This window comes from Mastigoproctus giganteus, chromosome 1 (genome assembly GCF_048544385.1).
Source record: "Mastigoproctus giganteus isolate SK-2022 chromosome 1, ASM4854438v1, whole genome shotgun sequence".
Lineage (NCBI taxonomy): Eukaryota > Metazoa > Arthropoda > Arachnida > Uropygi > Thelyphonidae > Mastigoproctus > Mastigoproctus giganteus.
In genome coordinates this window covers 81646678-81663092 of record NC_143575.1, presented here as the reverse complement: position 1 = coordinate 81663092, position 16415 = coordinate 81646678, and the positions used below count along the sequence as shown (strand labels likewise).

The 16415-nt window shown below is 36.1% G+C and overlaps 1 protein-coding gene across 1 annotated transcript in view; it reads right to left on the bottom strand.

Moving 5' to 3' along the window:
• The window catches only part of LOC150090932 (nostrin-like), a 133874-nt gene that overhangs the window by 91729 nt on the left and 25730 nt on the right, over positions 1-16415 (bottom strand). Inside the window, exon 2 of the mRNA XM_090378105.1 lies at positions 3109-3194. Within this exon, the coding sequence (XP_090234231.1) occupies positions 3109-3194 (86 nt within the window). The remainder of the gene's footprint in view (positions 1-3108; positions 3195-16415) is intronic.

The following is a 16415-nucleotide window of genomic DNA, read 5'->3' as shown; positions in this document are numbered from 1 at the left end:
GGAAGTTATCATCAAATTTTTTTTTTAATACAGTGTTTTTAATTGTCTTTGTTTTACAATCAAATATAGAGACACAATATATGTAATATATATATAGAGACACAATATATGCTGTAAGTAAGAATAAAATTTTATTTATTACATTTTTTCTAGTTATTTTTGTTTTGTTTATATCCTATGGTCCTCAAACTGAGACAGACGTTACTGTATATAAATTTTATTTTTGTTTATAGTGAATCATAAACTGGGCAATAATGGAACTGAAGATTTTTTATGGCAAGAAGAAATACACCAGACTTGAGGAAGCTATTGAAGATGTTGCAAATCAAGAATCTAATAATAATGAGGTTTTTGAAATTTGCATATTACCTCCAAATTTGGACAAGTTGGCAGATTGTGAAGAGTTCGATGAAGATGTTTTACAGGACCTTAATTCATTTCCAAAAAAAATTCCTGTTTCTATCGAAATTTCATTTGAAGATGCCAATGAAAAAGATGTTTTACCCCTGGAAAAAAGATGTTGTTCCAGAAGATAAAAAGTGGTAGTGTTTCAACGATATATCTTGATTTCGAAAAAGCAAAATGGCTAAAGAGACATCCAGATTATGCACTTTCAGAACAAATGAACTTTGTTTTACAAGTGAGTTAGATGCTGTGAAAAATGACTTAAAAGATTTGTCCCCACTCAAAATATTCGAAAAACTTTTTAGTGATGAAATCGTAGACTATATATGCAAACAAACGATAATATATGCTCAACAAAAAAAAAAAACAATCATGAATTTACTATCACCAACAAAGAAATGAGAAGCTTTATCGCAATATTGCTTTTGACAGGATATAACGTCTATGCTGGGGATACCCTACGGCACTCAGGCTGCCATGAAAAGTGAAATGTCTAACTGCTGTTATATCTCCAAAACTAATAGACAATAGCATAAACAATTTATACTAATTTTGTCATGTATATAATGCTGTCGATGAATATGCAAGAAAAAATTAGAAATTTTCATATTTAACATAATTTTTTTCGAAAAAAACTAAAAAGTTCACATTTTGATCATTTGTTGTTGCCCCTTGGTTACTTTCACTCCCAATAACACTAAACTATGATAGATAGACATAAAACAGTAAGCACAAAATTGTTCAGTAGGAAATGTAGTTTTTACATCTATAAATAGTTTTGATGTAGCTCTTATGGTTCCGAGTAATAGTGATGCAAATCGGGTTTCAAAATCGGGTTACATTTCAAATCGGGTTTTTAGTTTTCGAGAGTTGAACAACTCGTTAAAGTAACTACTTCGTTCAGTTACTTTGCATTTGTCGGGCAGTGTGGTTGTGTTCCATTTAGTTAAGTTGTGATGATGCCGGAAGTTACATAAACTAAACATGTTCAAAGATTTCGACAAAATAACAAATCTAATGCTGAAAAGCAAGCACCAAAGTCGGTGGCGGAAAGCAAGAGAGAGAAAGTCGTAAGCGTAAACACGAGCAAGATCAATTAGAAGCAGATGTCCGGCCATCAACATCGAAAGAACAGTGCAAACATGGAAAGGTTACCACAAACCTTGTTGATTGTAAATGAAAATACTGAATAAAATAAAACTATTTTATTAAGCTTAAATTGTATTTTTTCATTTTACATGACTCTATTCACAGATCCACCTTCGGCTCCATGGAGCCAACGTCGATTTTTTTTTTCACAAGAATCTGTTAATGGTGAAGTATTTTGGACATAATCCAGCCAAACAATTTATCAAGGGGGAACCAGTGAGGTTCAGTTACAAAATTTGGATGATAAGTAGTTCTTCTGGGTATTGCTAAGCTTTTGATGTATATTGCGGAAAACCAACTAAAGCAAACAAAAATGTGAAGAGTATATCTGTAGGTGCAAGAGTGGTTATTGATTTATTGGAACAAGTGTCAGATCCATCAAACCAAGTAGCTGTCTTCGACAATTATTTTTCAATGTACTCGTTGATGATATTTTTGAAAAAGAAGAAATAAGAGCTAAAGGAACTGTGAGGGACAATCAAGTTCAACACTATTATGGCAACTAAAAAAATGAAAAAAAAAAAAAAAAAAAAAAAAGGAAAAAGGTACTTATGACTATAGGTTTGATGTCATCAACTGTATATGATGTATAAAATGGAAAGATAACAACATATGTTCTATTTTTACCAATTATGATTTTGTTCAACCATTACAATAATGTTGTAAATGTTGTTACAATAATGTTGTAAAATGTTGGTCAAAAACTGCAAAAGCTAAGATCAATGTAGAACAACCTCCATCATTTGCATCATACAATAATGGAATAGGTGGCTTAGATGCCCATGACCAATGTATATCTTTGCACAGGATAGCGATAAGAGGCAAGAAATGGTGGTGGGTCCTGTTTACATACATGTTGGATATGTGTGGAAGTTGCACCAAATGACAACAATGAATCAATTAGATTTTCGTCGAAACACAGTACGAAGTTATTTGAAAGATGCTGCATCAAGCAATAAGAAGCGAAAAGCTGGAAGTTCCATGAAAATTAGTGAAGGCCATCACTTTCCAGAAAAACTTGATAGGCAATAAAATGTTGTGTTTGTCACATGAAAGCTAGGTGGTCAAGTAACAAATGTCAGAAAACAATGTGCATTGAAAAAGGCTGCTTCGAAAAATACCACTTATCTGCTTAACGTCCCCATTTGAGGACACCAATTTTTCTAAAAAAAATAAATATATTTCCTTTGAAATTTTGGTTTTGTTTCCTTGACTTATAATCTCGCCATAATATTGAGCTAAATGAGTTTTGATAGGTAGTTTTTTCATAGACGTTAATGAGTTAATGAAAGAAATCTAAGTAACAGTGGGGATGGTAGAGGAGAATAGGTCAGAGCACATTTTGTGAAACTCAAGTTAGTAATTTATTAGGAACCATTAGGATTTGCTCACAGATTTATCATGCATGAAATATTGAATTTCCCTAGGTACTTCAACTAATTAGTTACTTAAGTTTTTGGTGTATCTATGATTGTTAATGTAACTTCCAAAATAACAGTTTTTAAAAGCTATTGAAATTAATTACATATACACTATTTTAACATCAATACATACCTTTCTTGCATGATGTTTACAAGTTCTTTACATAACTCTTCGCCTCTTTTAACAAATGTTCGTAAATCTTCGAACTCATTTGACTTCTGAAATCAAAAAAGGGCACAAGTCACAGCATTACTAATGTACATACACATACAAAGTTGTTGTTGTTATTTGGTTTTTAGGAGCATTAGCAACTAAGGCCATATAATCCGGGGATATGCGGTGGTCATTCCCTGACCTTTCCACATCCTCCGTATTTGGTGGTCACGGGCTCGAACCCGGGTCTAATCAAGAAGCGTGTACTACGCACTGCTGCTCCTGCCCACCTGGCTATGGAGGCACCCACACATACAAAGTAGCCCAGTTGAAGGTAAACCCATGCTCTGTACCTATTTTGAAAAAGATTGATATAAACGCAAATTGCAACTTTTAATTCCAAAATATGATCAATGCAATACACCCTCTTTGAATCTATGTATACTATATGGGCCATCAAAAAGTGCAAGTTACATGTTCAGAAAATTCAAACGAAGGAGAGAAAAGCTGACATATAGGTTTGGTTGTTTCAGAATAAATGCTGAAGGCAATAAGGCATTAATATATATAAATATATATATCACATGTATTCTAAGTAGGCTTGGCAGGATGAAAAATCAACTGAGACCGATAAACTTGGTCACATTGTGAAAAATTTCCATTAAAAGTTACTCCCGTATTAAAGGGATTTTAACTTAAGCCACTTCTACACAGAGCAGCAATCACAATCACTCCACTAGCCAAAATGGCCTAGCAAATATCTAGGGCAACTATGCAAAATAGTTGCCTTAGTAATCTTTGAATGCTTGAGAAGGCAAAGTTTTCAAACGTTTGGGAGAAGAATTCATATATTAAATCAAGTTAACAAATGAAATAAAATTTACTTTTAAAATCAATTTGTTTTGCAGTAATCATAATTAACAGTTTTGTGTTAACTGTATACTTAATATCATTAGTTAAATAAAGATAACAGATTATAAAAAAAATTAATATACCACTTTGAATAGTTAAACAGTAAAAGAAAGAAAAAAGGAAAAGTTGTAGGCAATTTTCAACTATCCAATCAAAGCAAATTTTAAGCTAATGTAAAATTAAATTTTAGGCAGTTTATAAGTCTTTTGAAACTAAAATAGTCCCAATTCATGGAATATAAGGTCTGATCAAGTTCAAAGACTATTACAAGAGAAGCAGCAGAGGAAGATAATCAAGATGATGAATAAGCACTGGAAAAGGTGTCACCACATTACGCATTGTCCAAATGTTAAGAACTGCATTTGGTGATGCTTATTTAAGAAATGTTTCTGTTTAGCAGTAGGTGAAACATTCTGAAACAACCAAACATTTCTGAAAGCAATAACCACTCAATGAAATTAAACCCTCCCATGTACCTCTGCTCAATAATATTCTCTAACTCATTATACAGTACAGTCTGTATTCATTTCAATATGCTACAAACAGAGGCAGATCCAGGTTTTGTGGAGCCTGAAGCTTATACAATTTTAGGGCCCTCTTTATGAAAAAGAATGCAAAATTTCTTTGTATTCTTTTTCTTAAAGTTGGTAACCACTCCAATGCCACCAGACACAAGAGGAAGTGTGATGGAGGGAAAGTCGGAGTGGAAAGAGACAGCAGTCTGAACTGACTGTGGTTAAAATATCTTACTTTTTCAAATTTTACAAAAACATATGACCAAGTGAACACATTGCTAGGGCTTATCCCTGGGCCTTGGAAAGCCCTGTACAAGTGAGGGGCCCTGAAGCTTAAGCTTCATTAGCTTCATGGTAAATTCGCTGTGTGCATTTAACAGATGCCGGGCAAGCAAAAGAGTCAACTTTTCTTATAGGCAATTCCCATTCTCATATGGCATCTGTTAGACAGCAGCATGAATTGTTTAATTTTGTCATAGAGCATTGGTTTCACCGGCTAAACATGAACAGCCAAAAATAAATAAATAAATAAATAAATAAAATACACAACATTTATCTGCCAGAAACCATTAGCATTAGCATTTTAGCATTAGTAGAGGCATTTGATGCAAGAAAGCAAGCTTATGCAGCATCAGCCAAAAAACAAAAAAAATAAATAAATAAATAAAAAACAACCACTTCCACTTCACCCCTCTGTTCGTTCGAAATACCTGTCCAGCTGAGCCTTAAACTTATTTAGGCTATCAACTTCCATGACAAGGAATGGAAGTCTGTTCCACCAACCAACCACCCGCTGGCTAAAGGCAAATTTCCGCACGTCTATCCTACATCTGTCTTTCCTCAATTTGAATTTATGCCCTCTCAGGTGATTATTCTGAGCAAGAGGGAGAATCCCATCAGCATTGAGCATGCTCAAACCATTTAAGGCTTTTTACACCTCTATCAGATCACCTCGCTGGTGCCTAGTCTCCAGACTCTGTAATTTGCAAAACTTAAGCCTTTCTTCATAAGAGCAACCCTTTGTTCCATTCACTAATCTTGTTGCCCTTCTCTGTACTCGTTCCAGCAGCTCTACATCCTTCTTGAAATGAGGCCTCCAGACCTGTATACAGTACTCTAGGTGTGGCCTGACCATTGCCTTATACAAGGGAATAATCACCTCCTTATCCCTGCTAGAAAAATTCCTATATATCATTGACAATACACCATGAGCTACTCTTGCAGCCCGTCTGCACTGCTCAGAGAACTTCATATCTGCCTGCACAACCACCCCTAGGTCCCTTTCATTCTCTACCACTGTCAGTGTAGTACCACAGAGTTGATACGTTGCTATGGGGTTACTGTTTCCCATATGCAATACTTTACATTTGTCAATGTTAAACTTCATTTGCCACCTCTCAGCCCATCTGCTCAACCTTTCCAGATTCTGTTGCAGCAGCATAGTGTCAGTAGTGTCCTTGACAACATTTAAGCATTCATGTTTCAATTCATGTTTCAATTTTTCAACACAAAAATTCTTAAAAATACAATAAAAACTTTCTTTATCCTTATTATTATTGGTTCTTCTTGTTTATTTTAACCTTGTTAATTCCTAACTATTTCTTTCTTGTTTCTTTTCGTTCAATATTTTGTTGTTGTTGTAGGGTTTTCAGCACATCAGCAACTTGGACCATATTGCACCATCGATATTTTGTAACTCAGTTCAGCAATCATAATCAAATAAAGAATTGTTTTCAATTTAGTAAAAATGCTAAACCTTAATTTTTTATAATTCAAACAAAGGAAGGTATCTCACAGATACCACATGAACATATTTGTTCCATTTAGGGGCATGAGTAACAGAGAGTAAAATATTTGAGTTAAACACTGAATTTGAAAGTGTCTGCAATTCTACCTAGACAAGATAGGAGGGAGTATTGTTGAGAGCCTTGTCAATCAATTCAGCCATGGAGAGATTGCACAAGACTCATGGGGTAAAATTTTTCTCAGCATGGTCTACACTTTTTAACAGGATAGACTTTTTTTATTGGGTTGTGATATAATTGAATAGAAGGGAGTGCAAGAATATTTTCTGATGTTATCGAGGCAGCGCTAGGTAGGTCAGAAGACTAGCTTGGGAGGATACACAGACTAATAACTTAACTAGAGCTGCAGGCAGAGGCAAAAGTGATTCTTGTACTGCTACTATTGGTACATGCAGCAGACTGGAAAGCAAGGTGTCTGGGACTTCTGCCCCAACTGTGAGTCATCATGGAACAAATAAATACATTGAATATGTTAGGGTAACTAAGAGAATACATGTGCATGTATACTCTTATATATGCATATACTCTTATATGTGCATGTATACTTGCATGTACACTAATGCTAGGATATCACTTTTTGGTCAATAAACCAAGCTGTCAAAGCAAAACTGTATACATAATAATTAATTCTGTGGTCAACATTTTTTTTTTTATGAAAACCCCAAGCACAAGAAGTATTAGAACCTATAGTACTGGGCATGGGTTGAAGGTTGAGAAGATCAAAGAAGATGCTTGTTGACATCTTCTTTGAAAAAGAAGTGCATCCAGTTGATATAGATGAACAGTGCACTGTTGAGTCAGTTTGGTTTGACATAAGCACTGCGAAAGAAAAAATAAGAGTAGGAGTGTTTTATAAGCTTAATGACTCGAATGAGTACAATGAACAATTATACAGAGAAATAGAGTGGGCCAGTAAATCAGAATGTCTTATAATGGGGGATTTTAACTTCCCAGATATTGACTGGAACTTGTGGGTTGGTCACTCACACACTAGTCAGACTTTTGTGGATTTATTGGATGATTGTTTTCTGCAGCAGCATGTTCGAGAGGCAACCAGAGAGAGTAATACTCTTGATGTGGTTATCAGCAGTGATCATTCGTGTATTAAGAATTTGCGATAAAGGAACCACTAGGTGGCAGTGATCACAGTGTACTGATGTGGGATTTACTTAAAGATTTAATTACCATCAGGGATAAAGGAAAGGGTTTTTGCTTCCGTAAGGGTGAGTACAGTGGTCTCCGACAGTTTTTAAATTCTGTACAGTGGGATAAACTGACGATGTTACCAACAGTAAATTCTAAGTGGGAAGCATTCAAGGAATTAATCTTGGATGCTACTAAACGTTTCATACCTATTAAGAAATATTGTTCAAGGTTTAGGCCAAAATGGTTATCTAATGAACTAATGAGACTCGTAACAGAGAAGAAAAATGCATGGGATGCATATAAATTATCAAGCGACTCAGAAGCCTATGGCAGATATAAGCTAGTCTGTAATCAGGTCACAAAAGAGGTTAGGCAGACGAAGGCAGATTTCGAGAAATCCTTGGCAAAAGATGCTAAGAAAAACAGCAAGGATTTCTTTACTTATATAAACTGTAAAAGGAAGGGGATGAATCTGATTGGTCCACTTGACATCGATGGTTCGACTGCTGATGATCCTGCTCAGATAGCAAACAAACTGAATGAGTATTTTGCATCGACATTCACACATGAGGAATTATTAAGGTTTGAAAATGGCAGAAGGTTATCAAATTGTAGCAGGATACTTAATGATTTTGTAATAACTGACAGCAAAGTGGAGGAGAAATTGTTGAAGTTAAACAAGAAAAGCACCTGGGGTGGATGGGATCGAGATGGCAAAGCAACTAAGCAAACCCTTAGCCATAATTATGAGAGCATCATTGGACTCAGGGGAGGTACCCACGGACTGGAGATGTGCAAATGTATCCCCAAATCACAAAGATGGATCGAAGGGTGATACGAGTAATTGCAGACCAGTTAGTTTAACTTCTGTTCCGGGTAAAATAATGGAATCAGTGGTTAAAGATGCATTGCAGGGTCATCTAGACAAGACTGCAGCAATAATTCAGACACAGCATGGGTTTGTTGAGGGAAAGTCTTGTCTGACAAATTTGATAGGATATTATGATGTGATTACAAAGGAACTGGATGCAAAAAATAATTTTGATATCATATATTTGGATTTCAGGAAAGCTTTTGACACTGTTGCGCATGGCAGACTATTGTACAAATTGGAGCAGAATGGTATTAAGGGTAAGTTGCTACAATGGATAAAAGGATGGTTAAGTGGGAGAAGACAGAGGGTGGTAATCAATGGGTGTTGCTCTTCGTGGACTAATCTTATTAATGGAGTCCCACAGGGTTCGGTGTTGGATCCACTGTTGTTTTGTATATTTATTGATGATATTAATGAAGGTATATCAGGCTTAATGTCGAAGTTTGCAGATGATACAAAGGTTGGCAGGTGTAATGGCAGTGTGCTACTGCAACAGGATCTAGATAATTTGGGCAGATGGGCTAAGAAGTGGCAACTGAAGTTTAACCTTGACAAATGCAAAGTACTGCATATGGGTAAAAGTAACCCCAGAGAAACGTACCAACTGTGTGGTACTACACTTAAGGTGGTAGAAAATGAAAAAGACCTGGGAGTAATTGTGCAGTCAGATATGAAGTTTTCTGAGCAATGCAGACAGGCTGCCAGGGCATGTCATGGGGTTTTGTCAATGATATATAGGAATTTTGCTAGCAGGGAGAAGGAGGTGATTGTCCCTCTGTATAAGGCAATGGTCAGGCCACGGCTTGAGTACTGCGTACAGGTCTAGCAGCCTCATTTTAGGAAGCATGTAGATTTACTTGAGCATAAGCTCAAGTAAAGGGCAACAAGAGAAGGGCAACAAGATTGGTGAGGGGAATGAAGGGATACTCTTACCAAGAGAGGCTTAAGTTCTGCAAATTGCAGTGGCTGGAGACTGGGCACCTGCGCGGTGATCTGATTGAGGTGTATAAGGCCTTGAATGGGTTGAGCACGCTGAATTCTGATGGGATCCTTCCACTTGTTCAGATTACGAACCTCAGATTACGAACATAAATTCAAATTAAGAAAGGACAGATGTAGAACAGATGTGCGGAAATTTGCCTTTAGCCAGCGGGTGGTTAATTGCTGGAACAAACTTCCATCTGTCGTTGTGGAAGTTGATAGGTTGAATAAATTTAAGGAGGAACTGGACAGGTATTTGGAGGGAATGGTGTGATTTTTTTTTTTTTTTTGGCTGATGCTCATACCATAAGCTCATACACTTGCTTTCTTGCATCACATGCTACTACTACATTAGACCTGAATATCTGTCAATTGAAATTTCGAAGTAATACACATGAAGGGAAGGTTCCAGAAAAACAGAAGTTGAAGGAATAAATAAAGAAGAAGAAAAATTGGTTCTGTGAGTATGAAGTTGGACAGTAAAAGGTTTCTGACTGGTTGTGGCATGTGTTTGGACTGCTTTGGAAGACAGAGAAAGAGAGAATCGTGGAAGCCAATTCAGAAGAACAGTACCCATGGAAGTATCTACATAAAAGCCATACAATAGAAACAGTACGTCTATGAGACAGAGAGTGGAGAGACTTTGTTGGCGATGAGACATTAATTAACCTAACTGTTCTCTTTTGATGGAATCTAGAAGCCTGAGAGAGGTTTTGTGGGCACCACCCCAGATGTGGAACAACATTCCATGGCAGGGCAGATTTGAGATTGTACAGAGTGAACAGCTGTTTGGAAGAAAAGTAATGCCGAGAGCAAAAGAGAAAACTCTTTTTTCAGATGCAGAGAAAGCAATATTTGTGACGTGCTTATGCCAAGAGAGATTACAAGTCAGGGTAATCTCTAACAGAGATATGTGATCTTTGTCTATAAATCTTAGTGTCATTGAAGATAGGCTTAGGAGCAGAAGAATCCTTTTTTTGTGAGATATAAGACAGTACACAGTTTTAGGATTGAAATCAACTGAGTTATCTTTGTCCTACTGGGGAATTACCTGAGGATCAGAGTTTAAAGAATTGATAGTGGATATTTGAGAAGTTGAAGCTGTTTGTGCAGGGTGAGATTTCTCAAACTGGAAGGTGAAATACAGTGTGCTATCATCGACAAAACTATGGATAGGCTTACTCGTCAATGGAAAAAGGTCATTAACATAAAAGAGAAAAAGAGTGGAAGAAAGAACTGAGCCTTGGAAACACCTAAATTAGTGGAGAAGTTAGAAGACAGAGAACCATCTGCAATTACTGCAGTGAGCAGTGAACTGGATAAAACTGGATATCCAATTACAAAAATTGGGTATTCAGTTGGCAAACAAAAATTACAAAAATTGGGTATCCAGTTTGGATACCCAATTTTTGATTGGGTATCCAAACTGGATATCTTACGGTTTGCCAACTGTAAGTTGGCAAACCATAAGATAGAAGCTTATTTAGAACACCTTTATGCCAAACATGATCAAAAGCCTTTGAAATGTCAAGAGCTTGAGTTTCACCAAACCTTTCCACTGAATTTGCCCATAGATAGGTAACATAAGCCAGTATATTACCAGTGGGTTGACACTGGCAGAATCCATACTGGCGATCATTGATCAGATGGAAGGTTTCTAGATAGTTTAAGGGGTGGCAGTTAAATGATTTTTCCATTACTTTAGAAAGAGCAGAAGTAAGTGTAATGGGAGAATAATTTGATGGAAGGGAATTTGTCAATCTTTTTAGGAATTGGATGGATATGAGCAAATTCCAAGCAAAAGAGGAAACTCCTGTAGAATAAAAAAGTGAAAAAGGGTGACACAGAAGAGGAATAAGCTCAAGAGCAAAAGTTTTGAGAACAAGTGGAGAAATACCATCAGGACCGGGAGTTTTCTTGGCATCGGGACTGTTCAAAATTATTCTGACATCCTTCTGATGAAAGACAAAAGGAGACACTGAACAGAGTGTACTGGGAATGGTAGGAGGTGGTTTACCAAGATCATCAATATATGAGGTAGAAGAAAAGCAGAATGCTAGCAGGTTAGCTTTACCTTTGGCTGAAACAGCAATAGATCCATCTGGTTTTCAAAAAGGTGGGCAAAAGTTGCAGCTAATAGCGTTGGCAAGTGATCTCAATGCTTGGCTACCATTTGGACAAGAAGCAAGTTTTCTATTCTAAGCCTCTTCAAAATCTGGCAGTTCGGGCCGATTAATAACTGCTTTACAATTGTTGCAAGCTTTGGTGTAGTCAGAAAATGAACCTGAAGATTTGGCAACAAGGCAATTATGATATGGAACATTCTTCTTTTTGAACAGCCTTACCATATTTATCAAAATCAAGGCTGAGATAAAGGACGAGATCTTAAGATGGAGTTTGGAATAAAGGATTCCATCCTTACAAGAATAATTTCACTGACATGATCTGAGCAAACGTTGACATCAAAAACGGTAACCTGACCAAAGAAAAGAAATCTTGCAGATCTTTCCATTTTGCATTCTTGTAATGCCAAACAACACGAGATTGAGAATGGCCACGACAGAAAGATTCCATTGGAGAAGAGACCATCACCATGTTGTGATCATTGGTGCCTACAGCACCAATCACCTCGACCACATACTTAGAAGGGTTGTTTATGAGAAAAAGGTCCAACATGTTGGCTGAGTGATTAGGATTGTCTGCTATTCTGCTAGGTAAATGAACAATCTCTGCACAGTCATTAGTAATTGCAAAAGTCTCAGCATCTCAACCAGCTGGGTCCATGTGACTAGATTTTAAGATACGGTCTGTGACAGCTATGTCTCTTTGTGGATCGAATTCTGGACTTGGAGAAAATTAGGTCTACTTGACTTGAGAATCACCTGAACATCAGTTCCATAAGTATTTTAGACTCCCAGGTAGCAAGCACAGCTTGGTATATCTGAGAGAATGTCTGCAACAGTCTCAAGGACTATATATTCTGGGGGGGAGGAGTGCATCATATGGTCCAGCAAATGCACATTTCAAAAGATTAGTGACTATATAAGTATATCAGTCATACCTAAATAAAATATTCACAGTTTTATACACCATGATAAATAATTTTAATATGCAAGCATTATGTTACAAACAAAAAAAGAAAGGTTTATAAGGTGGCTGGTACTGATACCATAAAATGAATTGGAAGTAAATGCAAAAAAATTATTCTGATATCACATACTTGGATTTCGGAAAAGCTTTTCATACTGTTGCAAATAAAAGACTGCTGTACAAACAAATTCAAGCAGTATAAAATTAAGAGCACGTTGCTGCTAGGGATAAAGATATGTTTCAGTGGGAGTAAACAGAGAGTGGCACAATCAATGGACATTGCTCTTCGTGGACTAATGTTATTAGTGGAGTCCCACAGCGTTCAGTGCTGAGTCCATTGTTGTGTTCTGCATTTATCAATGATACTGATGAAGGTATAAGAGGCTTAATGTCCAAGTTTGTGGATGATACAGAGGTTGGCAGGGCTGTTGATCCTGTTGTAACGACAGTATACTGCCGCAACAGGATCTAGAAGTTGGGCAGATAAGCTGAGAGGTCGCAAATGAAGTTTAACACTGACAAGTGCAAGGTACTGCATATGGGTAGCAGCAACTCCAGAGTAACATACCAACTATTCAGTACTACACTTAGGGTAGTGGAGAATGACAAAGAACTGGGGGTAATTGTGCAGTCAGATATGAAGTTTTCTGAGCAGTGCAGACAGCCTGCCAGAGCAGCTTATGGGGTCTTGTCAATGATATACAGGAATTTTGCTAGCAGGGGATAAGGAGGTGATTATCCATTTGTATAAGGCAATGGTCAGGCCCAACTTTGAGTACTGGTCTGGAGGAATCATTTTAGGAAGAATGTAGAGCTGTTGGAATGAGTACAGAGAAGAGCAACAAGATTGATGAAAGGAACAAAGGGGTGATCTTACTAAGAAAGGCCTAAGTTGTACAAATCGCAGTGTCTGGGGGACTGTCACCTGCTAGGGTGTTCTGATTGAGGTTTATAATATGGCTTTGAATGGTTTCAGCATGCTCAATGCTGATGGGATACTTCCTCTTGCTCATATTAAGCACTGGAGAGGGCATAAATTCAAACCGAAGAAAGACAGATGTATAGAAATTTTCTTTTAGTTAGCTGATGGTTGATTGATAGAACAAACCTCCATCTGTCGTTGTGGAAGTTGATAGCTTAAATAGATTTAAAGAAAAATTGGACAAACCTTTGGAGCGAATGGATAGCTGAAACAGCTCTACATTCAAATATTTGTGTGAATTTGGCACTGCACCATTATTATTCATAGAGGTTGGTTAGTATATTCAGAAATATGTAATTTGGTTTATTGTTTTTGCTGTAAACTGGTTTGAAATTTTGATAGCAGTCTATCTGGGAAAAACGGTTTTGATAATTAGAAAAATATGTGCCAAATTGTGAAGCAACACGAAGCAGTATGTTGTTGTTGTTATTTGGTTTTTAGGAGCATTAGCAACTAAGGCCGTATTGCTCCGGGGATATGCGGTGGTCATTCCCTGACCTTTCCACATACTCCGTATTTGGTGGTTATCGGCTCGAACCCCGGTCTAATCAAGAAGCGTGTGCACGCACTGCTGCTCCTGCCCACCTGGCTATGGAGGCGCCTCGAAGCAGTAGAATGCATTTGTTGAAGTATTAGACAGTGACGGAAAACCTATGAAATGCGTGTCAACTGTGACATGCCATGACGTTTTGGGTGATATGCTAGCATTCACTAACACCCAAAAACAACTATTCTCCCTGTTTGAGTTCAGTTCAGCTTCTGCATTCATGTGAACAAGTGCACTGAATTATTTTGTGCCAGTTCAACAACACTGCTGCAGAGGTAAGAAAGCAGTTATTATCAATAAGTTAATATCAATAAATATTTCTCATTTCTTGTGAAATTCGTAATTTGTAATACAAAGTTTTTATTTCTTTTATATTCTAGCCCTGTTATGGAGGAACCTCAAATTAAAAAATCCCGATTGAGTGAAACTTTTAGCACCCTTTAAAATCTAGCAATGGCTTTGCTCACAATTTTTCCCTCTACATACTATTGTGAGACCTTATTCTTGGCATTAAACAACATTAAAACGGACAAAAGAACCTGACTGATAGATGAAGTTTGTGCTGTTTGCTTGGGCTTGAAGTGCAGAAAGTACCTACCTTCAATTTCAGACTTATCCATTAAAACTCAGCAACAAAAAAGTCATTAATTGATGTTAATCAAATCATATGCAATGTGTTCCATATATATATATATATAATTTTTTTTTTTTTTTCAGTTCAATTCAAAATTACTATTAAAAGTAGGGTAATTTTTTAGTGCACTATTTTAAGCCCAATTATCAGTGTGCATATCGTTTTCTCTATTGAAAATCACTGATTTTCTTTTACTTTTTATCATTTTATACTTCTGCATAATTGCGGTTTTCCTCCTGTTTCATTAATGTGCTGTATGAAACTGTTTTTAATAATGAAACTGTTTTAATAATGAATCTGTTTTTTCATTATTATTATTTTTTATGTGTCTGAGTTTGTTTTACTTGTATTTCATTTTTGTAATTATTTGATGTTTCAATTTATAATACATAACACTGCACATGATTGGACTGTATTTTTTTAAAATAAATGAATATGTAAAGAATTGTTTCTCTTTTGTTCTGGAGGGGAAGGGGTGATACGCTAGCAGAGTCAAGTTAGACATTTTCCAAATTTTTGACACGCTGAGCCTAAAAGGTTCACTATCACTAAAGTATGATAATTGGATAGAATTTCATAGAACTTTCAAAATACTTAAAATGAAAGAATCATCAATTCCATTCAGCTGCATCTTTTGGAAAGCGATAAATGGTATTTGTATAAAGTGATGAAATTGATTGTGGAAGTAGTAAAATATCTTGCCAAACAATGCATTTCAAGGAGATTCTGATGAGCTGTATGATCCAAGCAATAGCAATTTTTTGGAATTAATTGAAATGATAGCAAAATTCGATAGAAGACAAATATATAATGACCACTTGCATAGAATTGAAAAACAGAAAAAGAGGCCAGAAAACATTAAATTGCAAGTACATTATTTAAAAAAAAAAAAAAAACAATGAGCTTACAGTGTAAACATCTCACCACATTAAGCAACATATATTTAATGTGGTTCTTAAGGCAAAATATTATTCACTTATAATGGATTGCACTCTTAATAGAAGCCACAGAGAATAATTATCAATCATCATTCACTCTGTTTCATTTCATGAAGGAGAAAATATAGAAATCCATGAACATTTCATAGTTTCTTTACAGTTCAGGATACAACTGAGGAGAGATTATCAGACTTTTTACTGGAGGAATTGAAACTACCAATAAGCAATGTTAACATGCGAGGGAGGCCTGCACTCTGGCATCCATTCAAGAATACAAAACCTAAACCACAGGGTGATTTTATTCCTTGTTGTACCCACTCGCTTAATTTAGTATTAAGTGTTGCTGTGAAAGCATCATGGAGAGTAACAGGTTTTTTTTTTCTGCTGTTCAAGAAATTTATAATTTCTTTTTAGCTTCAAGTAAACAATGGGAAGTACTAAGAATGTTCCCAAAACAACGTTAAAACCCTTGAGTGATAATACATTGGGAAAGCCATTGAAATTTCAAATCAGAGACGTTTATGATACTCTCTTTGAGATATATAATAATGATAATTTGCATGATCCTGTCTCCAGAAATAAGGCCAAGTATTTAGCCAAAAAAATTTAAAAATTCAGATTTCTTTGTTTGCTTGTAGTTTGGTATGACATCCTATTTAAGATAAATTGTTGCAAAGTGCATCAGTGGATATGAAGGCTTCAAATACAGTTTCTTGATCGGATTCAAAAATACTTCGAAAATTGTAGATCAGAAATAGGATTTAAAAAAATAATTATAGATGCTCAAGAAGTGGCAACAGAACTAGAGGCAGAATCAACATTTATAACAGAGGTAAAAATTCAGCCACAAAGAAAGAATACT